Source organism: Monodon monoceros, unplaced genomic scaffold, assembly GCF_005190385.1.
Source record: "Monodon monoceros isolate NGI ecotype Baffin Bay Population unplaced genomic scaffold, NGI_Narwhal_1 Super_Scaffold_14, whole genome shotgun sequence".
In the NCBI taxonomy this organism is placed as follows: Eukaryota; Metazoa; Chordata; class Mammalia; order Artiodactyla; family Monodontidae; genus Monodon; species Monodon monoceros.
Window position 1 is genome coordinate 7,016,716 of NW_021703770.1, and position 27,954 is coordinate 7,044,669.

General features: G+C 35.8%; 1 protein-coding gene across 13 annotated transcripts in view; it reads right to left on the minus strand.

Annotated features, from left to right (window-relative positions):
* PHF20L1 (PHD finger protein 20 like 1) overlaps window positions 1-27,954 on the minus strand; it is an 80,210-nt gene that overhangs the window by 19,985 nt on the left and 32,271 nt on the right. For all 13 annotated transcript variants that reach the window (XM_029222619.1, XM_029222618.1, XM_029222612.1 and 10 more), the window contains 6 exons: window positions 27,191-27,273; window positions 23,403-23,655; window positions 21,087-21,275; window positions 20,619-20,825; window positions 13,861-13,917; window positions 12,498-12,605 (listed from right to left, as the gene is read on the minus strand). In XM_029222619.1, coding sequence (XP_029078452.1) covers window positions 12,498-12,605; window positions 13,861-13,917; window positions 20,619-20,825; window positions 21,087-21,275; window positions 23,403-23,655; window positions 27,191-27,273 — 897 coding nt within the window. The remainder of the gene's footprint in view (window positions 1-12,497; window positions 12,606-13,860; window positions 13,918-20,618; window positions 20,826-21,086; window positions 21,276-23,402; window positions 23,656-27,190; window positions 27,274-27,954) is intronic.

Sequence of the window (27,954 nt, forward strand, 5' to 3'; positions counted from 1 at the left end):
GCTGCCCTTTTATCCATGACATGCTCTAATGCCCTCTCAGCAAAAGTGAAAGCAGAAGTACTGGCTGAGTATAAAAATGGTAAAAATCTCAATTTGGTGTTAAAAATAGAACACGGCTGACATTTAATCTCTTTACATTATATTAGCAACTGAACAAAATTTCTTAGCATTCTACACCCCTCCTGTATTCCCCACTCCCATGCCCTCAGGCTATTATGAATAAAAGTCTACTGCTATGTTTCAGGGTTAGAGCAATGTAATCTTCTACATAAAGCTTCTCTAAATAGAATTTATTTTGTACTGCTTTTACCACACACAAAATACATCATACCTTTCCTAGTAGATATTTATGCATGCTTTTTACCACTCTTAACATATACGCTTGCTTACAAGTGCCTGGAAGGGAATCTTGGTTTTTACTATACGATACTTTGGATTCTCTTTGCATTTCTCATTCTAGTTCTTTTAAACCTCTGTATGCCTTCAGTTTTCTCATATTTACGGATACATGAAAGACAAAGAGATGGTGAGATTTGCTCAAAATAACAAAGCTAAAGACTGGCAAAGATGTCACTCTTAAATAGAATCCAACACGGCAATTTCTCACACACACAGATTGAACACAATGTTAGTTTTATATTATGTAAACTAATTCTGGTAATTGAAACATGTCAACCCACTCTTGAATGGGATAATTATAAAGAACTACTTAACTCAATTACTACTTTCCATAACTTCATTTAAACAGATAACTACTGACTTAGTATGCCAACAAACACAAGGAGGGAAGGATACACAGCCTAGTAAACAATCTTTAAGACACAGGAGGTAAGATTAACAACACAGCATGATGGCTGAAGTTAAAATTAAGACTCAGAAGCCAGACTGCCGGGGTTTCAATCTGCTTTTCTCCACTTACTAGCCATGTGAGCTTGGACAACTCTCTTCATCTCTCTGTTTTAGTTAACTGTTTATAAAATGGGGATAACAGGCCTCACCGTAAAAGGTTAATGCAGGGATTAAATGACCTAGTATATGTAAAATGCTTAGTGTTTGGTATATAATAAGCACCAGCAGGATACGCAAAATCACACTGAGTGATGAAAAGAAAGATTTTTTTAAACTCCTTAATGGCAGTAATTGCAGACTAAAATACATATTCTATTAGGAACCTCACGTAGTAATAATGTGAATTCTTTAAAATTAAGATGTCTTTGAAATTTCAAAGTTACTTAAACCCCCCTATTTCCAGTTTAAAGAACACTCTTCTGATTTAATCATCTGGGGACAAGTGTCACTTCCAAGATAAATGTAAATAGCCCAGAAAAAATTCTCCTCAAATGTAATAACTAATTGCAAAGACGTTGGTAATTACTCGACCCAACTCCTGCTGTGTATGAAGAGCAATGCTTCTTTACATCTTTAGTATTTACCAGGACTCTACTTTCAAAGTTAAGATTTTCACTTACAGATCTGATTTTAAAACATTTTTTAAAGGTTTATTTTTTTAATGGCTCTTTATAAATAGGGTTACCATAGGTAACGGTGGGTTACAATTCTGAGGTGCAAATTTTCTCTGCACTTTTTTCTCTAAGACTTATTAATCCTAATCCCTCTCCTTTCTTTCAAGTTACCACTTCCTGCATTCTCATAACTACCCCACACTTTGCTACCAGGTATGGCCCACTTCTTACTTTGTTCTTGGTCAGCCCCTCCCTGTTATCTTTTCCCCACTTTCACAGGTGTTTTGGTACATAGGATTCTGCATCTGCTGCTGTAGTATTGGAAGAGACCTGTTTGCCAATGCAACGTAAGGTGACTTAAAAAGCTTGGCCCTTCCTCTCCTCACGCCTCGGTGTCTCTGTTGGAATACCCAAGGCAGCCAAATCCCCTCAGCCTCTGCTCAGCTGGGAGTACATCTGGCAGTCTGGTCTGCAGTGTGAAGCTTGTCATTTCAGCATTCCGATACATAATCACGGGAGGGCAGTCACTAAACAAGGGAATCTGTGGTTCATGGTTTCCATTTACAGAGCTCCAGAGCCTCCTAACGTTAGGTTCTCTCTAGTATGGATTCCATAGAGCTATCTGTGAAGGGGTGGGGTGGAGGAGAAAGGCTGAGGACCAGTGCAGACACAGAAGTGTCCAGAGATGTTCAAGACAATCTCTGGGAAGTGGTTTCAAGTTTTTCAATCCCATTTTGACCCCATATCTTTAAATTTACTTTGGTAGCTTTAGGGTTAGAAAATGTAGAAATTTCATATCCTGTGGAAAGATTACATGTTATTTTTGGCCTACAGAGTTAAAATCTGAAGAATTTACCAAAAGTGACTACCAACTCCGAAATTACCTCGTTGGCTTTACAGTTTTTAAAACTGTTTTTTTTTTTTTAAGTGTTTGATGAATACGGGGAAGAAATGGGTATGACATAAAGCACATAAATACTACAAAAGACTTAGGTACTCATCATGAAATTTAAGAGGATATCATTGTCAGTTTTGAAGCTTCCTTTGTGCCACTTTCCAATTTGAACTAATAAATTTCCTTCGTCCACCTCAGAGGTAATCACTATCCTAAATTTCTATTCATCATTCTCTTGCTTTCCTTCATGCTTTTGCTACATACATTTGAATCTCTAAACAATATACTGTTTAGTTTTACAAATTCTTGATCTTTACATAAATGAAATCATATTACTGTACATGTTTTCTTCAGTGACTTGATTTTTATTTATTTATTCTTCTTAGTTATCCATTTTATACATATTAGTGTATACATGTCAATCCCAATCTCCCAATTAATCCCACCACCACCACCACCCTGCTGCTTTCCCCCTTGGTGTCCATATGTTTGTCCTCTACATCTGTGTCTCAATTTCTGCCCTGCAAACCGGTTCATCTGTACCATTTTTCTAGGTTCCAAATATATGCGTTAATATACGATATTTGTTTTTCTCTTTCTGACTTACTTCACTCTGTATGACAGTCTCTAGATCCATCCACGTCTCTACAAATGACCCAATTTCATTTCTTTTTATGGCTGAGTAACACTCCATTGTGTATATGTACTACATCTTCCTTATCCATTTGTCTGTCGACGGGCATTTCGGTTGCTTCCACGACCTGGCTATTGTAAACAGTGCTGCAATGAACATTGGGGTGCGTGTGTCTTTTTGAATTATGGTTTTCCCTGGGTATAATGCCCAGTAGTGGGATTACTGGGTCATATGGTAATTCCATTTTTAGTTTTACAAGGAACCTCCATACTGTTCTCCATAGTGGCTGTATCAGCTTACACTCCCACCAACAGTGCAAGAGGGTTCCCTTTTCTCCACACCCTCTCCAGCATTTATTGTTTCTAGATTTTTTGTTGATGGCCATTCTGACCGGCTTGAGGTGGTACCTCATTGTAGTTTTGATTTGCATTTCTCTAATGATTAGTGATGTTGAGCATCCTTTCATGTGTTTGTTGGCAATCTGTATACCTTCTTTGGAGAAATGTCTATTTATGTCTTCTGCCCATTTTGGGATTGGGCTGTTTGTTTTTCTGATATTGAGCTGCATGAGCAACTTGTGCATTTTGGAGATTAATCCTTTGTCAGTTGCTTCGTTTGCAAATATTTTCTCCCATTCTGAGGACTGTCTTTTCATCTTGTTTATAGTGTGCTTTGCTTTGCAAAAGCTTTTAAGTTTCATTAGGTCCCATTTGTTTACTTTTGATTTTATTTCCATTACTCTAGGAGGTGGATCAAAAAAGATCTTACTACGATTTATGTCAAAGAGTTTTCTTCCTATGTTTTCCTCTAAGAGTTTTATAGTGTCCAGTCTTACATTTAGGTCTCTAATCCATTTTGAGTTTACTTTTGTGTATGGTGTTAGGGAGTGTTCTAATTTCATTCTTTTACATGTAGCTGTCCAGTCGTCCCAGCACCACTTACTGAAGAGACTGTCTTTTCTCCATTGTATATTCTTGCCTCCTCTACCAAAGATAAGGTGACCAAATGTGTGTGGGTTTATCTCTGGGCTTTCTATCCTGTTCCATTGATCTATATTTCTGTTTTTGTGCCAGTACTAAATTAACTTGATTACTGTAGCTTTGTAGTATAGTCTGAAGTCAGGGAGTCTGATTCCTCCAGCTCCGTTTTTTCCCTCAAGACTGCTTTGGCTATTCAGGATCTTCTGTGTCTCCATACAAATTTTAAGACGTTTTTGTTCTGGTTCTGTAAAAAATGCCATTGGTAATTTGATAGGAATTGCATTGAATCTGTAGATTGCTTTGGGTAGTATAGTCATTTTTACAATATTGATTCTTCCAATCCAAGAACATGGTATATCTCTCCATCTGTTGGTATCATCTTTAATTTCGTTCTTCAGTGTCTTATAGTTTTCTGCATACAGATCTTTGTCTCCATAGGTAGCTTTATTCCTAGGTATTTTATTCTTTTTGTTGCAATGGTAAATGGGAGTGTTTCCTTAATTTCTCTTTCAGATTTTTCATCATTAGTGTATAGGAATGCAAGAGATTTCTGTGCATTAATTTTGTATCTGCAAATTTACCAAATTCATTGACTACCTCTAGTAGTTTTCTGGTGGCATCTTTAGGATTCTCTATGTATAGTATCATGTCATCTGCAAACAGTGACAGTTTTACTTCTTCTTTTCCAGTTTGTATTGCTTTTCTTTCTTTTTCTTCTCTGATTGCCATGGCTAGAACTTCCAAAACTATGTAGAATAATAGTGGTGAGACTGGACATCCTTGTCTTGTTCCTGATCTTAGAGGAAATGCTTTCAGTTTTCCACCACTGAGAATGATGTTTGCTGTGGGTCTGTCATATATGGCCTTTATTATGTTGAGGTAGGTTCCCTCGATGCCCACTTTCTGGAGAGGTTTTATCATAAAAGGGTATTGAATTCTGTCAAAAGCTTTTTCTCCATCTATTGAGATGATCATATGGTTTTTAATTCTTCAATACATTAATATGGTGTATCACATTGATTGATTTGCATATATTGAAGAATCCTTGCATCCCTGGGAAAAATCCCACTTGATCATGGTGTATGATCCTTTTAATGTGTTGTTGGATTCTGTTTGCTAGTATTTTGTTGAGGATTTTTGCATCTGTATTCATCAATGATACTGGTAATTTTTTTTTTGTAGTATCTTTGTCTGGTTTTGGTATCAGGGTGATGGTGGCCTCACAGAATGAGTTTGGGAGTGTTCCTTCCTCTGCATTTTTTGGGAACAGTTTGAGAAGGATGGGTGTTAGCTCTTCTCTAAATGTTTGACAGAATTCACCTGTGAAGCCATCTGGTCCTGGACTTTTGTTTGTTGAAAGATTTTAAATCACAGTTTCAATTTCATTACTTGTGACTGGTCTGTTCATATTTTCTATTTCTTCCTGGTTCACTCTTGGAAGGTTATAACTTTCAAAGAATTGTCCATTTCTTCCAGGTTGTCCATTTTATTGGCATAGAGTTGCTTGTAGTAGTCTCTTAGGATGCTTTGTATTCCTGCGGTGTCTGTTGTAACTTCTCCTTTTTCATTCTGACTTTATTGATTTGAGTCTTCTCCCTCTTTCTTGATGAGTCTGGCTAATGGTTTATCAATGCTGTTTATTTTCTCGAAGAACCAGCTTTTAATTTTATTGATCTTTGCTACTGTTTTGTTTCTATTTCATTAATTTCTGCTCTGATCTTTATGATTTCTTCCCTTCTGCTAACTTTGGGTTTTGTTTGCTCTTCTTTCTCTAGCTCCTTTAGGTGTAAGGTTAGATTGTTTATTTGAGATTTTTCTTGTTTCTTGTGGTAGGCTTGTAATGCTATAAACTTCCCTCTTAGAACGGCTTTTGCTGCATCCCATAGGTTTTGGATCGTTGTGTTTTCATTGTCATTTGTCTCTAGATATTTTTTGATTTCCTCTTTGATTCCTTCAGTGATCTCTTGGTTATTTACTAATGTATTGTTTAGCTTCCGTGTTTGTGGTTTTTACAGTTTTTTTCCCTGTAATTGACTTCTAATCTCATAGTGCTGTGGTCAGAAAAGATGCTTGATATGATTTCAACTTTCTTAAATTTACTAAAACTTGATTTGTGACCCAAGATGTGATCTACCCTGGAGAATGTTCCGTGTGCACTCGAGAAGAAAGTGTAATCTGCTGTTTTTGGATGGAATGTCCTATAAATATCAATTAAATCTATCTGGTATATTGTGTCATTTAAAGCTTGTGTTTCCTTGTTAATTTTCTGCTTGGATGATCTGTCCATTGGTGTAAGTGAGGTGTTAAAGTCCCCCACTATTATTATGTTACTGTCAATTTCCTCTTTTATAGCTGTTAGCAGTTGCCTTATGTATTGAGGTGCTCCTATGTTGGGTTCATATATATTTATAATTGTTGTATCTTCTCCTTGGATTGATCCCTTGATCATGATGTAGTGTCCTTCCTTGTCTCTTGTAACATTTGTTATTTTAAAGTCTATTTTATCTGATAGGAGTATTGCTACTCCAGCTTTCTTTTGATTTCCATTTGCATGGAATCTTTTTCCATTCCCTCACTTTCAGTCTGTATGTTTCCCTAGGTCTGAAGTGGGTCTCTTTAGACAACATATATATGGGTCTTGTTTTTGTATCCATTCAGTGAGCCTGTGTCTTTTGGTTGGAGCATTTAATCCATTCACGTTTAAGGTAATTATCGATATGCATGTTCCTATTACCATTTTCTTAATTGTTTTGGGTTTGTGTTTGTATGTTCTTTTCTTCTCTTGTGTTTCCCACTTAGAGAAGTTCCTTTAGCACTTGTTGTAGAGCTGGTTTGGTAGTGCTGAATTCTCTTAGATTTTGCTTGTCTGTAAAGTTTTTGATTTCTCCATCGAATCTGAATGAGATTCTTGCCAGGTAGAGTAATCTTGGTTGTAGGTTCTTCCCTTTCATCACTTTAAATATGTCATGCCACTCACTCCCTTCTGACTTGTAGAGTTTCTGCTGAGAAATCAGCTGTTAACCTTATGGGAGTTCCCTTGTATGTTATTTGTTGTTTTTCTCTTGCTGCTTTCAATAATTGTTCTTTGTCTTTAATTTTTGCCAATTTGATTACTATGTGTCTCGGTGTGTTTCTCCTTGGGCTTATTCTGTATGGGACTCTCTGCACTTCCTGGACTTGGGTGGGTATTTCCTTTCCCATGTTTGGGAAGTTTTCAACTATAATCTCTTCAAATATTTTCTCTGGTCCTTTCTCTCTCTCTTCTCCTTCTGGGACCCCTATAATGTGAATGTTGTTGTGTTTAATGTTGTCCCAGAGTCTCTTAGGTTGTCTTCACTTCTTTTCATTCTTTTTTCTTTATTCTGTTCTGCAGCAGTGAATTTCACCATTCTGTCTTCCAGGTCGTTTATCCATTCTTCTGCCTCAGTTATTCTGCTATTGACTCCTTCTAGTGAATTTTTCATTTCAGTTATTGTATTGTTCATCTCGGTTTGTTTGTTCTTTAATTCTTCTAAGTCTTTGTTAAACATTTCTTGCATCTTCTCGCTCTTTGCCTCTATTCTTTTTCCGAGGTCCTGGATCATCTTTGTTATCATTATTCTGAATTCTTTTTCTGAAAGGTTGCCTGTCTCCACTTCATGTAGTTGTTTTGTCTTGTTCCTTCATCTGGTACATAGCTCTCTGCCTTTTCACCTTGTCTATCTTTCTGTGAATGTGGTTTTTGTTCCACAGGCTGCAGGCTTGTAGTTCTTCTTCCTTCTGCTGTCTTCCCTCTGGTGGATGAGGCTATCTAAGAGGCTTGTGCAAGTTTCCTGATGGGAGGGACTGGTGGTGGGTAGAGCTGGCTGTTGCTCTGGTGGGCAGAGCTCAGTAAAACTTTAATCTGCTTGTCTCCTGATGGGTGGGGCTGGGTTCCCTCCCTGTTGGTTGTTTGGCCTGAGGTGACCCAACACTGGAACCTACCCAGGCTCTTTGATGGGGCTAATGGCGGACTCTGGGATGAGTCACGCCAAGGAGTACTTCCCAGAACTTCTGCTGCCAGTGTCCTTGTCCTCACGGTGAGACACAGTCACCCCCCCGCCTCTGCAGAAGACCCTCCAACACCAGCAGGTAAGTCTGGTTCAGTTACCTATGGGGTCACTGCTCCTTCCTCTGGGTCCTGATGCACACACTACTTTGTGTGTGCCCTCCAAGAGTGGAGTCTCTGTTTCCCCCAGTCCTGTTGAAGTCCTCCAATCAAATCCCACTAGCTTTCAAAGTCTGATTCTCTAGGAATTCCTCCTCCCGTTGCCGGACCCCCAGGTCGGGAAGCCTGATGTGGGGCTCAGAACCTTCACTCCAACGGGTGGACTTCTGTGGTATAAGTGTTCTCCAGTTTGTGAGTCACCTACCCAGCAGTTATGGGATTTGATTTTATTGTGATTGCGCCCCTCCTACAGTCTCATTGTGGCTTCTCGTTTGTCTTTGGATGTGGGGCATTTTTTCTTGTGAGTTCCAGTGTCTTCCTGTCAATGACTGTTCAGCAGTTAGTTGTGACTCTGGTGCTCTCGCAAGAGGGAGTGAGAGCACAACCTTCTACTCTGCCATCTTGAACCAATTCAGTGACTTGATTTTTAGCTTAACCATTTTGTTGATGAGATTCCAGTGGGTATAATCCATTTATTTACATAGTGATACGGAGTCCACCGAATGGACAGGTGGACACCTGGGCCAATGCCAGTGCTGCTGTGAACATTCTTATATATGTCTCCTGATGTACCTACTGTGTGAGTTTTGTTAGGAATGTGAGGTCATGTGGTAAGCACATCGTCAACTCTACTCTCATCAGAAAAGCATCACCGCTTTTCCATAGCAGTCGTACAGCTGTCTCCATCTCCTCAGCAACATCTGACATCATCCACCTTGTAATTTCTGCCCATGTGGCAGATAGGAAATAGATTTCACCAGGTTCTGAAAACTGCATTATGCAGCTGCTCATAAGAGTGAGCACTGTATTATATAATCATTTTATCATTTTCAGGTTTCCACTTCTGTGAAATACCTGTTGAAACCTTTTGTCCATTTTCATACTGGGTTTTCTTTTCCTTTTTGATCTGTAAGGGTTTGAAATATATTTTGAATACTAATGCTTTGTCAGGTATTTGCATTGCCAGTATCTTCTTATGGTTTGTGATGCGTTTTCACTCTCTTTATAATGCTTGTGATGAACCAAAGTTCGTTTCAGTCTAGTCACATTTTCAACCTTTTTGTTTCCGGTTAGCATTTTTTGTTTAGAAATCTCTGCCCAAATATAATAAAGATGTTTTCCTATACTTTCAAAGTTCTATAATATTGTCTTTCACATACTAAGTCTTTAATCAACCTGGAATTGATTTTTGTGTACGGTGTAAGGTGGAGTCCATTTTCATTCTTCTTCACCATATGGATTATAAATTGTTCTAATACCAATTACTGAAAAGTTCATCCCTTACCTGTTATACTAAGATGTCAGCTTTGAATAAACCAAGTTCTGAAATACGTATGAATCTGCTTTGGATTATCCTGTTCTTAATAAATCTGTTCTTTCAAAATACCTCACTGCTGTAATAACTATAACTGAACAGTAATTCTTCTCCTTATTCTTCTTCAAGAGTGACTGTATTATTTTTGGCTCTTTACTCTTCCATATTAAGTTTTAGAATCAACAATGAACCTATAGATTTATTTGAAGTGACATCAATAGCGAATCTACAACCCCATGAACATGAATTATTTCCCATTTGTTTAGGCCTTCTTCACATTTCTAAATAAAGTTTTATAATCTGCTATTCACAGTTTTTTTTTCAAACATAAGTACACATGGATGTATCAAATGGTTTTTCTACATTTATCAAAACTGTAATGTTACTGTGGTGAATTTCATTAATTGATTTTCTAATGTCAAACCAACTCTGCATTCCAAACCTATGCAGTCATACTTTTAAATATACTGCTAGATTTAATTCCATAACATTTATTTATGTGTTTCGCATCTTTGTCCATAAATAAGAACAGCCTGTGATTGTCCCTTCCCATACCGTTCTCTTCTGATTTTGAGAGCAAAGTTATTTAAATCATCTAAAGTGAATTTGGATTAGTTTCCTAGGGCTGCCCCAACAAATTACCACAAATTTGGTGGACTGAAACAATAGAAATTTATTCTCTCTCAGTTCTGGGGGCCAGAAGTCCAAAATTAGGTCTCAGCAGGGCCATCTCCCTCTGAATTCTCTAGGGGCAAATTCTTCCTTGCCTCTTGCAGCTGTTGGTGGCTCAAGCTCCTTGGCTTGGAACTGCATCACTCCAAACACTTCCTATGTGTTTGCACAGACTTCTCCCCATGTCTCAAATCCCCCTCTCCTTTCTCTAATAAGACACCGGTCACTGGCTTTAGGGTCCACTCCAAAACCCAGATGACCTCAATCTTAATCATATCAGCAAAGATCCTATTCCCGAATGCAGTCACATTCACAGGTATGGGGGTCAGGAGTTGGACACCTACTTGCGGGGGACATGATTCATCCCACTACAGGAGTGCACCCTCTTTTTCTAAATTCTAAAATGATTTACGTAAGTTTGGAATAATCTGCTTCTTTAATGTTTGGTAGAACTTGACAGCAAAACTTGTTGGACCAGGATGTCTTTCTTTGTGAAAAGATTTTAAAATGCTGATTAAATTTCTTTCAAGGTTTGAAGACTATTCAGGTTTCTACCTTCCTGAATAAGTTTGGTTTCTGGCAATTGCCAACACCTTCAAATAACCTCTCAAGTTCACTGGCATAAAGTTGTTTACATTATCTTATTTTTATGTCTGGAGCATCTGTAGTTATGTTCTCTTTATTCTTAATATAGTTTATTTGTACATTTTGTCTTTTCTTTCTTAACAGCCTTCCCAGAGGTTTGTTGATCTTATTCGTTTTTTACAAAAAAATTAATTTTGGCATTGTTCATTTCCTCCTAGCATTTCTTTTTAACTTACTAATTTCTGTTCATATGTTCATTAATCATATTCACTTCTACTTTTTTTGGACTTATTCTTTTCTAACTCCTTAAGCTCAAGACTTAGCTGACTTTCAGCCTTCTTTTCTAATATAAGCATGTACACCAATAGATATTCTTCTTCTAAGTGCCATTTTAACTACATTCTCAAATTTTGACACATATATAACATTTTCATCACCTGTCAGGTTCTTAACATCTTACTTTCCCTTTGGTACTGTGCTTTCATCCATAAATTATATAAAAATATTTTGCTTGATTTCTAAACATATGGGACTTTTTTGTCTTTTCAATACTGATTTTAGTTAACTATAATATCTTTAAAATGTGTTGACGTTTGCTTGAAGCTGCATCCCATGGTCAATTTTAATAAACGTTTGTGTCTGTTTGATAAAACTGTCTACTCTGCAGCTGCTGAGTTCAGTGTCCTGGACAGGTCTATTAGATCAACTGTGCAGCTGCCATCTTTCTTAGTATCCTTACAGATACTTTTGAGTTTTGTTAATTTATTAATTACTAAGAAAGATATGAGGATGTTACTCAGTGATGAAATTTAGAAATTGTATGTCTAGAAAGATATAAAGTGAACTGAACCTTTATCATTATATGGTAACCTCCTATCTCCAGGAATGATTTTTGCTTTAATGACTATCTAAAAGGACATCCTTTAGAGACAGGCTATTGATAGAAAAATAATTTGGTTTTTTCCAGGATTTTCTAAAAATATTTTCCCTCATTTTTGAAAGCTAATTCAAGGGACTGTAAGATTCTAGATTGAGAATAATTCCTTCAGTACACAGAAGGGTACTTGGTCAGGGTATCCAGTCCACCACAACGCTGGCAATGAAAGACTCTATCAGTTGCAGTGATTAATTTACAAACCACTTAACTTACAGACTGTAGTAAAACAGAGCTGCGTATTTTCAAAATTAGCAAGACAAGGGAAAGCTACTACAGGAACTTCTCAGCTGTCAAGAACATGGGAATATTGTCCTACCACAATTTTGGTAGAAAAGGACAGTTGAAAGCATCTTAGAATTTTTAAAAATGGGAATCAAGGGACTTCCCTGGTGGCGCAGTGGTAGAGAGTCCACCTGCCGATGCAGGGGACACGGGTTCGTGCCCCAGTCTGGGAAGATCCCACATGCCGCGGAGCGGCTAGGCCTGTGAGCCATGGCCGCTGAGCCTGTGCGTCCGGAGCCTGTGCTCCACAACGGGAGAGGCCACAACAGTGAGAGGCCTGCGTACCGCAAAAAAAAAAAAAAAAATGGGAATCACCATTTTAGCATACAGTCAGCCCTCTGTATCCACAAGTTCTGTGACTGGGGATTTAACCAACTGCAGATCAATTTTCAATTTCCAAGGATATGGAACCACAGGTATGAAGGGCTGAATATGCCATGCCATTTGATACAAGAAACTTGAGCATCAGTGGATTTTGGTATCCGCTGTGGGTCCTGGAACCAACCCCCCTCCCCACCAACCGGATACTGAGGGAGGACTGGACTTACCATGCTGCTTAGATTTCTTTTTCTTTTTCTTCTTCTTCTTCTGCTTTGGTTTGTAGTGATCTTTGTCCCTCTTCTCTTTTCTTTCTTTATCCTTTTCTTTTCTCTTACCTAAATGACCAAAGTGAGTAAGTTAGTAATCATGACTGATCCTGAGTTGTTCCTCTGTGGTTAACCTAAAAGCAGCATTTATGTTTTAATCAGCTATTCCAGTCACCTGCCCAGAGTGGATGGATTCAATTAAACTGTTCCTGTCATGAGTCTGGAACTCCTGATTAGCTTATTGGGCTATAAGAGGGGATCTTCATTAGCAGTGTTGAGAAATCCCAACTCCTGACACCTTAAAGTTAACACAGACAGTAGTTAAAATCTTTAAATGAGTAATATAACTCAGTTTCCTGATGTGGCAAGAAATAAACTCCATAACTTAAGAAAGACCTGACTGAGGAGACTCAGCATTTCCACACAAAATTTAATGAGAAAATATACTAGAAGCTTAAAAAATAAAAAAATAAAAACTTGAATTTTTTTTCCTTTGGAAAAACAAAAAAACTACATCATTTCCACAAATAATTCCTTCAGTCTTTCAATACTTTCCCAGTGTATACAAGAATGAAAATAAAAAGCACAAAGAAAAAAAACTTATTTCATTAAACTAAATTTTGTCCCCAAATTTTAAAATATTCCTTTTTCCCAATCATATGCACTTTAAAGAAAATGAACAGATGTTAAAACAGCTTCCTAGAGTATTTTATTTAAAATTAATTCATCACATATATTCAACTATTGTTCCAACTCAGAAAGGTTTAGCCCATAACTTATCAACCATATTAAACCAACTTTCAGTAACTCAAGCTCCAGGTAGCTAATCTGTAGAATACTTAAGACTATTATCCATTATTCCAAAACTTTTAGTCATTATAGCACAGAAAAGATAGCAGAAAAACTTTCAGTCATTATAGCACAGAAGACAGAAAAGACAGCAGAAAACTTAGTAACTTTTTATAAAGTAAAAAAAAAAAAAAAAGCTGAAAAAAAAGGCTATTTTAATTTACCATCCATTCTCTAAGTTTCAACAATATTAAATGGTAGCTTATTTTTAAACAGTCATAGTTTTAAAGATGTTCAAAAACATCAAGTTCTCAGAGAAAGCCTTAGGCTCCCTTGACAAAAAATACCCATACTACTGCAAGATATGTATTTAAGAAATCACATATTTGGAGCCGAATAACACTAATAAACACTAAAACAGATGATCACTTACACCTAAAGGAGCACTAACAGGTAAAAAGTAAGGGACAGACTATGTCCTCCCACTGCCAAGCCATCTATAGCCTTTTGCTTAAAGATTACTTTCTGTTCATACCAAATGTAGTTGAGCTTTTTTCTTCCAATTTCACTTTTTTTTCTGTTTTCGATATTCCTGCAGGTTTAGGGGAAAAATATGTAAGTTTAGTCAGAAAGGATTAAAAGTATGGGACAATGTTTTAAATTACAATTGCTCACAAAACTCTACCTAAGACTCTTTTCCCCTAAAGGTCTACATTATTTTATTGCCTGAACTAGTAACAAAGAAGTGGGATTTCTTACTTCAAAGGAATAATAAATTAAGAATGATTTTTGCTCCCTCAGACTACTCAGATTAGATTCCTAGTTCCACCATTTATTAGCTCACAGCCTCGAGTAAATCATTTAATCTCTCAGTGCTTCAGTTTCCTTATCTGTTAAATAGGACTAAGAGCATCATCTACCTCCTGTTGTTATCAGTATAAGGTGAGTCAAAATGGGTATTGATAAAATGCTTAGTGTCTGATAACTACTAAGTGTTTTTTCTCACTTTCTCCTTTATGGTGGGGTAATAATTTGAGACTACATCAGTTCTAGAAATAGCATAAATATGGGTCTGAACATAAAAAACGTTAGGATAAATGCACTAGGCAATCAGTTAAGATCAACTCTGGCATCACAGCCTTTGGCAGTCCATGTTGAAATGCACTCCAGTGGTAGGTCCACGTAACATTTCTGCTCCTGTGACAATTATGACAAAATGCTATTCCAGTCATCCAAATGAAATATTAAATTTCACAGTAAATTATACTGGTTTTCCACAATCTACATAAAACTTTTAAACTAATATTTAACCTCTGTTGCCTAGAACAAACTTGTACCTTTGAACTCCATCATGAATGTGTTATTAGGTAACGATAAAAGCCAAAACAGGATTATTCTATAAATTACTTTGGTCTTTATCCAAATGTAAGATATAAAGGCTTATTATCACATAGAAAATATTCAACCTTAGTGGCACTTAGGTCTTATTACCTAATAGTCCAAAATACATTTTTAAACCAATAGTGTACCTCATGAACTGTGCTGCTGACACAGACACACTTAACCAAGCTTCTCAACTCATATTCAACCACTGCCAATGCTAATATCTTATGTGTGTATAGGGTTAATCTAAGAAAAACACTCTAGTGCATTTAAAATACACTTTCAGTCTATTAAATTATGCTTTAATATCACCAGTTATGAGTTCTTTGATTTTTAAATCACTGCAGTACAGTATCAAAAAAGCTAGCACTTTATTCATCTTACTGCAAATAATTTACATAATTTACATAAAACACAATAAAAATGTAAAAATACCACTCAACTTGAATTAAATGCTAATAAGGCTCTAATAATTAAGTTTCAAATTAAGTAAAAATATTGATAATCTCCATGACAAAAAGATTTCTTATGACAAAAAAATGAAAAGGACATCAGAGCAAAGAGAAATACAATTAAACTTCCTTATTATCAAAACTGTTGAACAAATGCCTCACTTACATTTACTAATTACTGTTTACTAACAATTAATGCCATGAAAATTCCACAAATTTGATGCAATTTTCTTGAAAATGACAAGGCATTTACAACGGAAACAGTAAGAGATTTGCTTTCTAAATCCTCTGTGATAGTAGAGCTATACCAGAAGCAGCCCTTGATCATGATTATTGCCTTGTAGGTCCCTCCCTAATCCCCAGGAGCACTGAATCTCCAGAGTGAAAGGTGGAGCAAGGCCAGAATCCCCTGGGGTGATTCAAATGGAAGGAACTGCCTTACAGGGCTGCCTTTCCTGACTAGAATGTGTGGGATCCCTCAGGTACTTGGAAGACAAGTAAAATGGTCCTGAACCTCAGCTCCGGAACACAGGTCAGCACAGCAGAACAGATTCAGTAACTAGCAGAGTGCTTTCAGGAGGACCAGTTCTAGATTGTTTTCACATGTTCTGGTGGGTCCCAAACCTTTATATTTCTTAACTGATAAAATTTTGCAAGTAAAATTGGGGAACTGAGAAAGGCTTGTCAACATTTTACACAATTAAGGATATTAAAATAAATATTCCTATATGCAATAATGGCAGGACTTTTAAAAACACCCATGCCCAAATAGAAAAAAAAAAAAGATCTATTCAAGAATTCTACAAAAGAATCAATTTCATTTTACGAGACGTTCTCTACATTGTCCTTATTTCACCATGCACTAGAATTTGGGAACCAAAGTACGTGGATATTAGTTTACAGAATACTGGTTTTTACACTAAATTTTATCAACAGAACATTTTCGTCAAACAAAATGTTATGTAATATTCCAATACATAATACAACCCCCCCCCGCCGCCGCCAAATGAAAAACACAATAAAAAAACGAATGGAGCGCTTTAGATTAAAGCAAGAGTGACAGATCTCTGAGCCATGCCTGCTTTCACATCCTGCAAGGCGCAGTAATGTGGAGAGGTTTTGGCAGTGTGCTAAATATCTGATTCTCCTGGCAAAAAAGGAGGCTATCCCTGAGACTCTCCATGGAAACCCCAGGCTCTGTACAAGCCATGAACGTCTGCTGTGGGGTGGAGGGAGATTACGGAGTCTCTGGTTGTAGTTCTGTTTTGTACAATTCTGGAAAAAAACTGAAAAACACTTTAAAACAAAAAGGCTTTTTAGAAAGTAAATGTGAAATTGGTGTCCCCACAAGTCAGAATGTGACTGTTATTGTCTCACCCGTCCATACACTGAGCTTCCATATTTTAACTCCTTGAAGGGGTCAGAGTAATTCAGTATTTATTGTATCAGTACATATATCCAGTAGATAAATAAGAAAACCAGTTAACATCCCAGTTAGCAACAGAACTAACACTCTATCCTTACCTAAAACTGGTTGGCTCTGTTAGAGAAAGTATTCTGATAATAAAATAAAAACAAAGGCATCGATTTTTACAAGGGCACCAATGACTGTTTTTGGTAATGAGGGCGGCAGGGCAGTAGTATTCTTAACCTTGATTAGTCATATTCTATGCATGCTTCCCAGTGGAAGAATGCAGAGGATTAGGGCAAGTTCATTATCTATACTGGAAAAACAAGTGTTAGCCTATTAAGAACACATGTATATAATAATTGGATAATTTGCATAATCTCATTAATTCTTTACCATGACTGTGATATGAGCATGCACATATCACTCACACGAAAAAGTAAAACTCTAAGTCTGTTAAACTATTTCACAGTTAATGACTAACATCCTCATCATTCTTAATACCCCCAAAATTCCAATTTGAAAACAATACCCCCAGAAAATGTCTTTGATACAAGTTCTGATAAATAATGCTTTCTACAGAAGTTTTAAAATTCAACAGTAACAAAATTTACTTTTATAATTAACATGAAACAAACCAAGCAAACAAATTAAAAAACTAAAAAGAAAGAAGAGGGCTTCCCTGGTGGCGCAGTGGTTGAGAGTCCACCTGCTGAAGCAGGGGACATGGGTTCGTGCCCCGGTCCGGGAAGATCCCACATGCCGCGGAGCGGCTGGGCCCGTGAGCCATGGCCATTGAGCCTGCGCATCCGGAGCCTGTGCTCCGCAACGGGAGAGGCCACAACAGTGAGAGGCCCGCGTACCACAGAAAAAAGAAAAAAAAAAAAAGAAAGAAGAAACGAAAACAAAACTCCTGGTACTTTGACTGCAGATGGAAGACAACTTGGGAAGCAGACAGAAGGCCAACAAATACTACGAAACAGTTTCGAGAGGGTAGCTAACAAAAGTGTTGAGAGAAAAAAGCATGCAGATCACTGAGAATTTCAGTGCAAGTCAGACAGGTTCACAAGGTTTTAATCAAAAGATGTCCAATTAGAACATGACCTGAATTCCATTACTTCCCTCAAAAAACAAAAAATGAAAAGCGGTAATAGAAATAAATCAGAATCCCCCCAAACCCCGCATTCAAATGCTGTGACTGTGTTCAACCCTCTAACAAATGGACTTCCAGTAATTAACATTTAAATCCATGCATTTCCTTGATTTAAGCAATTAAAGTTGCCAGTCATCACCATACTTAAGATGATCCTCACTTTTCAATAAACTTACAAATACATCACATTATAAATCCAAACTCCTCTCTACCTTTCACTTTTCCAGAAAACTATCTTACAACTTTGACTTTCTCAAATAGTTTTCGAATACTTAAAAAGGAAAAAAATATAGTGCCTTCCCTCTACCTCAGTACATTTTTTAACCATTATGAGAAACAAGAACCACACCCCAATGATAATTAGCTACATCTCCACAAATATACCAGAAATTCTGGGGGAAAAACGAAAAACCACTAGGCTAGTACTCTGATTAGACACAAAATCACTGGAATTAAAGATTTCCATGTACAATCACTACTTTGACATTTTAGGATACATCATTCAACTAACATAACTTAGTTATTATACAGCTATTTACATTCGTCTATCTTTCAGTCTTGTTACTATTGCTATGTAAAAGAAAATACAAACGTTTTCAAATGCACATCTAAAAATAAATTCCCCAGGCTTCCCTGGTGGTGCAGTGGTTAAGTATCTGCCTGCCAATGCTGGGTACACAGGTTCAAGCCCTGGTCTGGGAAGATCCCACATGCCGCAGAGCAACTAAGCCCGTGTGCCACAACTACCGAGCCTGCACTCTAGAGCCCGTGAGCCACAACTACTGAGCCCACGTGCCTAGTGCCCGTGCTCCTCAACAAAAGAAGCCACCGCGATGAGAAGCCCGCGCGCAGCAAGGAAGACCCGAAGCAGCCAAAAATAAATAAATTAAATACATAAATTAAAAATATACACATTGGGGGCTTCCCTGGTGGCCCAGTGGTTGAGAATCTGCCTGCCAATGCAGGGGACATGGGTTCGAGCCCTGGTCTGGGAAGATCCCACACGCCATAGAGCAACTGGGCCCGTGAGCCACAACTACTGAGCCTGCGCGTCTGGAGTCTGTGCTCCGCAACGAGAGGCCACGATAGTGAGAGGCCCGCGCACTGCAATGAAGAGTGGCCTCCGCTCACCGCAACTAGAGAAAGCCCTCGCACAGAAACGAAGACCCAACACAGCAAAAAATAAATACATTAAAAAAAATATATATATATATATATACACATTTTAAAAACTAATGACTTTATCGTTTAAAAAAATAAATAAATAAAAATAAATTCCCCAATGAATATATCTTTTTTTTTTTTGGCGGTATGCGGGCCTCTCACTGCTGTGGCCTCTCCCGTCACGGAGCACAGTCTCTGGACATGCAGGCTCAGTGGCCACGGTTCACGGGCCCAGCCACTCCGCGGCATGTGGGATCCTCCTGGACCAGGGCACGAACCCACATCCCCCGCATTGGCAGGCGGACTCTCAACCACTGCGCCACCAGGGAAGCCCAATATATATCATTTTAACTTGAACATATTTTTCATATATTCAGTACAGCAACAAATTCCAGATTGTTAAAGAACTCATAAGAACTTCACCAGGAAAAGTATCTCAAAGGGTTAAAGGTAATTCAGAAATCTTGTGAAAACAGGGAAAAGAAAAATTAATTACCCTACAGATAGAAGGGGCTTAGAAATTGTCCAAAGACAATGGATCAGTTTTGGGAAATGACAAGAAATGTTTCAAAGCCTACAAATCTTCAAATTTGGGCTCTGATTTTTTTAAAACAAGATATGGAAACACTATCATGTACAAAATAACTTCAATCTTTTATTATTAATGGAATTGTAGAACACTGTATGTTTAATATTAGTTACACTTTCACTTTGAAAGAAGGAACAAGAAGGTAACAGCAGTAATATAAAAAGTATGCTTAAGTTACTTCAGTCATTTTATTTTAATATACACCACCACCAGAAAAGAGCAAGCTCTATTTTATACTTCACCCAAGGATTTGATAAAGTGGTTTCAGAGAAGATACTACTAAAATCGATTATCCCAATACTCTCTGGCTGCTAATCAAAAAAGTTTTATGTTTTTCCCTACTTCTGAACTGACTCAATTCACCTTATTTATCCATCTACTGATAATTCCAAATTAGTAATTTACTGGAAAAGCATCTGAAATTAGTATTTGCCTTTTTTTTTTCTTTTACTGTAGGGGCTCTTTGGTTGAGGTTAAAATTCTATAAAACTTCCAAGTAAAACAATGTAACCATAGAAGGGAAATATAAATAAATATAAATCTAATATTCTGTTAGATTAAAACATCAACTTGATAAAATACCTCCGAAAGATTTCAGATTACAATAAGTGTCATAAAATCATCAAAAAATGTCTTATTGAGTATGGCTGATTTTAGACTCCCAAAATAACATTAAAACAAATTACGTTTAAATTTTGGAGATTCTGCTCCAAAATATGGGATTATATGTAAGATACAGGTATATAAATTAATTTAAGCTAAGTGTTTCTTAAATATTAAATTCTATTAAATCCTTAAACCTAAGTATTGAGCCCACTAAGTTATTTTCTGGCTTCAAAACCAAGAAACTTCTGTAATTATATTTAGCTCTAATAATTCCTATTTAGTAGAAACAGGATATAAGAAAGAAGTAGGGAGAAGGAAGTAGATTAAAGTGACAAAATAAGAAGTATATCCAGAGAATATGATAGTAAATGGTCACACAAAAGGACGTTAAACAGACTGAGAAACCCTATCTTCCACAGATGTTATGGAGAAGTATTTATAAAGAGGAACTACATACTAAAATAATGTAATTATACATCAAACTGTTTTTACTGTATAAATGCAAGCCTAGCTAACTTGTAAAATGAATCTTTTTTACCTGATGCTGTTGGAGCTCCTCTTCCATCAGTTACTGCTTTGGAAGAAAGATTTGTAAGCATCTGTGTATCTTCCTTTTCTGCCCTGGGGCATTCATTATGGTAAGAGGGATCTGGGGCTAGCGGTGCTGTAACTTCCGAACCACGACTTAAGTCAAGAGGGAGACAGGGTCCCAGTTTCTCAAGTGACAAATGTGCAACATCAGGCACTACACAAAATAAAGAATGTAATATGTTAATATAAATACACTGTCTCGGTTAATAGCCATGTGGATTAAAATGTTATATAAATTAAACAGTGCCTGGAAATAAAGAAGGCACTAAATAAATACTTGTAGAATTAAATGAAGTGCTTATAAGTCCAAAAGCTGTTAAGGAAAAAGCAGAAATTTCTTAATATTCTAATAATCTTTATCTCAGTGTTTTGTCTTCTTTTATGTTTGGTTCTATAGAAAAGCAATATACATTACCCTCTGGTACTGAAGACTCTTGCTGATTTTGAGAACTGATGGAGAATACTTTCCCATCAGTGGCTGGAGAGGGAGGAGAAACCTTTTCTACAGAATCATCAGGCATGGGCAAGGTGGCTAAACGCTGAGATCTTCTTCTCCGCTCACTATGCTTGAAAGGTCTAGGGGGGTTCACAGGCTGTGGAGGACCTAGAAAAAGATCTTCAATGTTCACGAAGCAGATACATGCCAGGTTCATCTTATAATACTTAAGGAGAAAAATGGGAAAAATGATTCAAATTCTGCCCTCTGATGTTGTAAGGTATCCACAAGGAACGGCATGTTCCAAAAGTAATCAAAGGCAAAAACTGCCCTCATTCACAAGGGTTAATCAAAACTTCTAAAATCTAAAGCCTACTAGAACCAAAAGAAAATAACATGGAACATTAATTTCAGGTAGTTTCCCAAGTAACAGACTACAGTTAATTCTCTAATTGCAGATCCTTGCTAGTTGCCACTTTTCCTTTGGGAAAATAATCTCTGTATAGCCAAAGATTAAAAAAAATACATATATATATACATATATATATGTATATGTATATATATATGTCCCTTTTGCTACATTACAAATCTAGAAACTCTTAAGAAAAAAAAAAGGCAGGGGCATAGGTGACAAAAATCTGACATGCATTGTAGAGTTAGTGCTTTACTTGCCAAAGTAAAACTAATGTAAGTAATTTTATCCCACCCTCATTCCCGCAAATGGATTTTTATAAACATATATTTGGGCCTGATTCATTAAAAAAAATTGAACACAAACAACTTTAAGGACTCATTATGGGCAAAACCCGAGGATTTTTAAAGAATATGACACTGTTCTTGCCCTTGCGTGTTTTTTATTTTGTTTTAAAAAACTAACTTGGTGAGCCATTTAAGCATCTTCTAGCTATGTATTAACAGAAGTTTGGAAATTTTTTTTTTTAACCTTTCATTTTCTTCTTTCTACACGGCATGTAAATATGTTTGATGATTTAGAACAGGCAGGACTACATAAGCCAATATATGCATGTTAATTCAGCAGGAGGAAATGAGTAGTTTAAAAAGGTTGATGCTTTGGGTATTTAAAAATAATTTTACAAAAGTCAAAATGGAAAAGACATGGTGATAATTGAAAAAAAAAAGAATAAAATTCAATTGCTGTAACACTAGTCATAATACCAAAATACAAAACAATTGCAAAATAAAATACGTATCAATGTCATGTGACATTGTAGTGACTACTAATGATATTATTTCATGATAAATGCCATAATGAAATGAAGCTTATAAAGAAACAATTGAGTTTTTCTGTTTCCATCATTTCTACTCATTTATTAAAAAGAACCAAACCAAAACCAAGAAGTACCAAAACCTGATCAAAAATTGAAAAACACGGTTTGGCAAAAAAAATATAGCAATGGAATGCAAGAGGAAGTTAATATATTTGATTGATAGAAGTCTTCTCAATGTCACCATTTTTAATTGTTGTGGAAGATATGATATGGCGAAGTTCATAAGGAAATGTGTCATATTCATTTAATAACCAGGTTACTAATTCATTCACTGTATAAACAGCAAAATTATCTTTTACCCAGTGACTTTTCAGGTAATTATTTTTCATATGTCTCTAACTTAGAATACTAAAACATGAGAAACACACAGTCAACACAAATCTTGTCTTACATATATCCAAACCCATGTCAATAGGCTATTTAAAAAAGACCAAGTTAACTCTTGAAAGATTAGTGGTATTGAAACAGTAAAATCTTTAAATATAAGATCAAGGAAGCAATCTTCTTCTTTCATTAGTAAGATTAAACTGAAGTTTGCACTCTAAATCCTACAATAAGAACTGAATAAACTGTATTGCCGAAGAGGGTACAGAAAAATGGGGACAGTAACTAAATCTATCCATAAGAATAGTCTTAGGAGTTCAGGAAAACATCCACCATGGGTCTTTTTGTATCTCATAATGGTTTTGTTCTGTTTTTTTGTAATGAATCAGGCCTCTCATTGTGCTTGGATTATTAGTTGAGGAGAGTCAAACTACAGTGGAATTTGGTTATTAAATGCTAAGGTTTCTTAACCAGCAGTATAGTCACTGTACCTCTGTACAATACATCAGTCAGAAGTGTAAATGGTTTTTGCCCCTAAAATAGTTTCAAGTCTTCCCTATCATATCCACTTAAGTTTGAATTTTTAAAATGCAACTTCATAAAAATACAATATAACTACAACCAAACTGTTTTTAATGTATCTTACAGGATAAGTAACTATTTTTTAAAAATCTGTGCTCACTAGTTTTATTTATCATTGAAGAAGAAAGCTGAGATACAAGCGTCAAATCCTCGACTTGTATTAATTCTGGGGAAAGTGGTGATTTAGGGGGTTTTATACACCCAGAAGAATCTCCAGATTCATGTTTGCATTTCTTGCTGCGAGCCTTCCCTGAAGACAAAGTTGAGGATAACAGTGCAGGTTTCTGAGTGTTGGCAGAACTGCTAATGTCAGCTTCATTTTTTTTCTGACTTTGAGGTTTAGGTGAAATCGCCTGAATAAATAATAAAAAATTGATATTTTTATTTTGGTTTCTTCATTTTTGTTGTTTTCTATTTTGACTGTTAAGCATCTTTAGTATCCAAAAACATTGTTAAGCAACATATAACATTTCTATTACAAATGAAAAACCAAAAAGAACCCCACAAATTATTAACTAAAAGTTGAATAGGCTGTCTTTAAAGGGATGCTGTCAACTTGTAGTCTAAATTTAGGTTTTTTAAAATGTATTATTTATAATATTCTCAGAAAATAAAGTGTTATCTAACTGGACAAATATGTTCCGTATTGAGTTAAAATATACCTCTTTTGACACCATAATTACCAATGACATTGATAATAATTAGGTAAATAAACAGCATTTTCAAGTTTTAGAGCATTGGAGGAATACATTTAAGCTTCTGACTTTCAGATTTTTTTAATAAAATAATTTCCTTTATCGAGTTCAATGCAGAGGTTTAAGTAGACAATTTCCCTTTAAAGAAAGATCTCAACAGGAAAACAATGATCAAATTAACGAAACATTATCTTTAACTCATTTTAATGCTGAAAGCTAGAGTTTCATAAGCATAATGCATCATGAAATCAAAAGCCACCAGCAATACAGAGTTAAAAGACTAAAAAACAATACAAAACAAGCAACAACAACAAGAACAAAAAAAAAAAACAAGGAGTAAAACCAAGTGTAAGTTAAAAACATTGGATTTAAAAACAAAATACGTCGCATTCTTAGATGAGAGTTTTTACCTTCTTCCTGCCAATTGATACTTTTAAAAAAAAATTAGAACTTTGTCAGTTCTTTCATAAAGAATATCTTCATTCATTTGGCAGTAAAATGTCCTACATATGTAAAACTATATGTGAATGTGTCCTAAGACAACAGAGAACAGCCACATTAGATGGATTTGCAATCTACGGTGTTGGAATGCCTATACTGTATCTCTTTTTGATATATGTTATCTGAGAGCAAAGTATGAGATACACTTTTTTTAAAAAAAACCTATACTAGAATAGGTTTTTATAAAGAACCAAACTACTAGCTCTATGAACAACATGCTTGTCCCCAAGATACCTTTTTACTTCCATATCTTTTGTGAGGGATGACCATCAGGTCTGCAGTCTGCAGTTCTCTGGAATATGGAAGATCATTGTCTGGGGACCAAACAGCTTTCTGTTCCCACTAAAAATATTTATAAAGCGCTCAAATTTTGGTGGAAAAAAAGTGAATATTTGGTATTAAGTATGGCACCTTTGTGCTACAGATGGCATGTTGGACATACCACATAAAAGGGCTGGTGTCAAGTGTCTCATTCATTGAGTTGTCATCATTTCTATTCTTGAATTTACTCATTACACATGTGTATAAGTGCAGATTAATCATTTGAAAAAAAAACCTCCATATACAGAAAGGATTCCTAAGCTTATCATAAAAGGTGTTGCCAGAAAAGTAATTAGAGCCATTACTTGTAAATAAACAATTTTATTGTTCATCTTCACATATGTGAGAGACATCACTACAGCATCCATTACTCTCAAGTTACAAAGTTATAAAACAAGATTTTAATACTTAAATTAATATCTGGATAAGGTGCTTAACCTCTAAACAAGGACAAATTAACATTTTTTAAAACTTACTGAATTATGCATCTAATGCAGGTTTTATCCAAAAGTAAATATAACATGACAATTCCCTAATACAATTAAATAATCTATAATTAATAATCTGAGAACTGGGGTTCAAGACCACAGAGTTTGAGTTTTTTTTAAATGTAAATAAATAAATCCCTTAGGACAGTAAGTTTTGGCCTTAGGCCTGTTATAAATCTACGTCATGAGTGGCATTATTTTACTCATTAGGGCAACAGAGGTTAGTGACAATCTCTCTCCTTCAAGTCTATTGTTGATACCGAGATGTAATTAAGAATTTTATAACTCGGCTTTTTAACTTTGAAGAAGGGCAAACACTTAGCACAAAAATTAAGAGTATGGTTACAAAACATTTCACATTGAAATCAACCTGAATGACAAAAAAAGGGGGGGAACAGCATCCTGTTCCTTAAAAATATAAAATAATTTACAAAGTTTTCATTAATGATCATTGGTCTCTTTGTTACAAAACTGGGAAGGACTCTCAAAATTTTTTTAATTATGTAAATAAAAACAGCCGAGTTACTCAATTTTTTTTCTTTGTTTTTTAAGCTCAGTTTCAAAATTTTGTACTTCTCTCTGAAATGGGCACTGCCCTCTACACTAACTTTCACATATAATAAATAATTTTCACAATCACATTCATCTCAGCAGGATTGTGCATAATAAAAGATTGACATTGTAATGAATTTTCCAGAAACATTTTATTACCCAAGTCCCTGATTTATTGCATTCTGAGAATACCATAAACAGTGGTGAAAATACAAAATATTGTTATGTCTGGGACGTTGAATATAGTAATACACAGTAAAAAAAGTCACTTAAAATTTGGTTGATATACTGACAATAACGGCAAAGACTTAACCGTTTGATGACCACAGAAAATCAGAAGGTATGATTCGCTGACATATTAATCAATTTAAAAGATCACTGATTCAATACAACATTAATGGAGGCACCAAAACAATGCACTGTTATCATATCAGGCCTAAAATAACCCTGAAAAACTCAATACAATATCAATTAAATTTGGACTGTTTTTTAAAACGCATATAGAGAAGAGCAACAGGTACTCATTTTAAAGTCTTCTTTATTAGGCTACTAATAAAGAAAATTAAAATAATACAAAAAGGGTATATTAAAACTACATTAAGGCTCAGATTTTAAAACAGGAGAACCAAGGAAATCCAGTTATGGCTATTACTGTGTTCTTATAGTCTTACAGTGCCCAAGAAGGTAAGCCCTTAGAAAATGGAAAAGCATGCACAGTCCACTATATACAGGTATTGTGGGAATCTGAAGGTAGCCAAGGCAAAATCTAGCAACTGCAACCTTCACTTTTAAATTCCTCTATTAGGTGGTTTAAAGACAGACCCTTAATAGTTTAAAAAAATTTTTTTTGTAGTTATTAAAATATACATCCTAGCAAAAATGTATGGCTCATTGATCAATTCATAAAACACATAGTCAGTCTAACAACACCAATTGTTACAATATAAAAGAAACTTCTTACAAAAGAAGCTTTATTAGATGTCAAAAAACCCTGTTTTAACTCACAAATGAAAAGTATTTGTGTAAGGGTCTTTTTGTGAGCTAATTAAATGTGATCCAGCTGGAAGCCTATACCCTGGGATGCCTGCCTCCAGGCCTTCAACTGTTGGGGGACAAAGGCTTTAATGCCAGCCTACTGAAAATAAACACTAATGAAGTCTGTAGTTTATCTGTATACCTTGGAGAAGGCAGAGTTAAAAATATAGCATCAATTAATTACCTTCCTATTCCCATATCTGATCAAAAGGGCAATTTCAATTATGTGGATACTATAGCTCCTTGATCATTCCAGTTGGGAACCTTGAAAAAAATCAAATGCTACCATTTCATACCTGCTCCAGCATTGGAGCCGTTTCACTGTTGTCTTCCTTTTTTTCAGCACCATCCACCCCAACAGCTTTGGATGCCAACAAACCTTGAGAAAAATTGTACAGAAATTGCTTATTAGAAAAAATATCGACTTTCACACTAATTAACTTCTCAAAAATTTTAGCAGTTGAAATCCCCTATACTTTTTTATAGAAAGTAAATACAACACTCTCAGAAATTTACTTGTCAAAAATACAAACACCCTTAATAATGGCTCAAGGGGCTGAATTAGAACTTGAGAGTTGCTTACACAATTAGTTTTTAAAATAAAAAAATTAACTAAAAATACCCTTTTAAAAAAATCACACATATACACATTTATTCTGTACAAATTTAAATTTCTATGGTTTAATGTTCCAAAACCTAAGATGGCTTAGATTGTTAATACTTAGGCTTTGTCTATACAACTGAAATAAAATATGGAATTAATATTAAGATATAAGGAATCCTTCCAAGCATCCAGAATATAAAATAAGATTGTTGTTGTTGGGTTATTAGTTAAAAAAATACTCCCAATTTTTTATTTCACCTGGATCCTTTAACCTAAGCTTTACAAGTTTGTTTCTATACCCAGCTGTAGCTTACCTTCTTACAAAAGTGGTGAAAACATGGATGCATCCATTTTATGTTAATGGAAAAGAGTACAGATCCTTCCTACAACATTTGAGCTTACTTAATATTATAGCCTCATTCTACAATTAATGAAATAAACTGGGAGTTCCAGTTT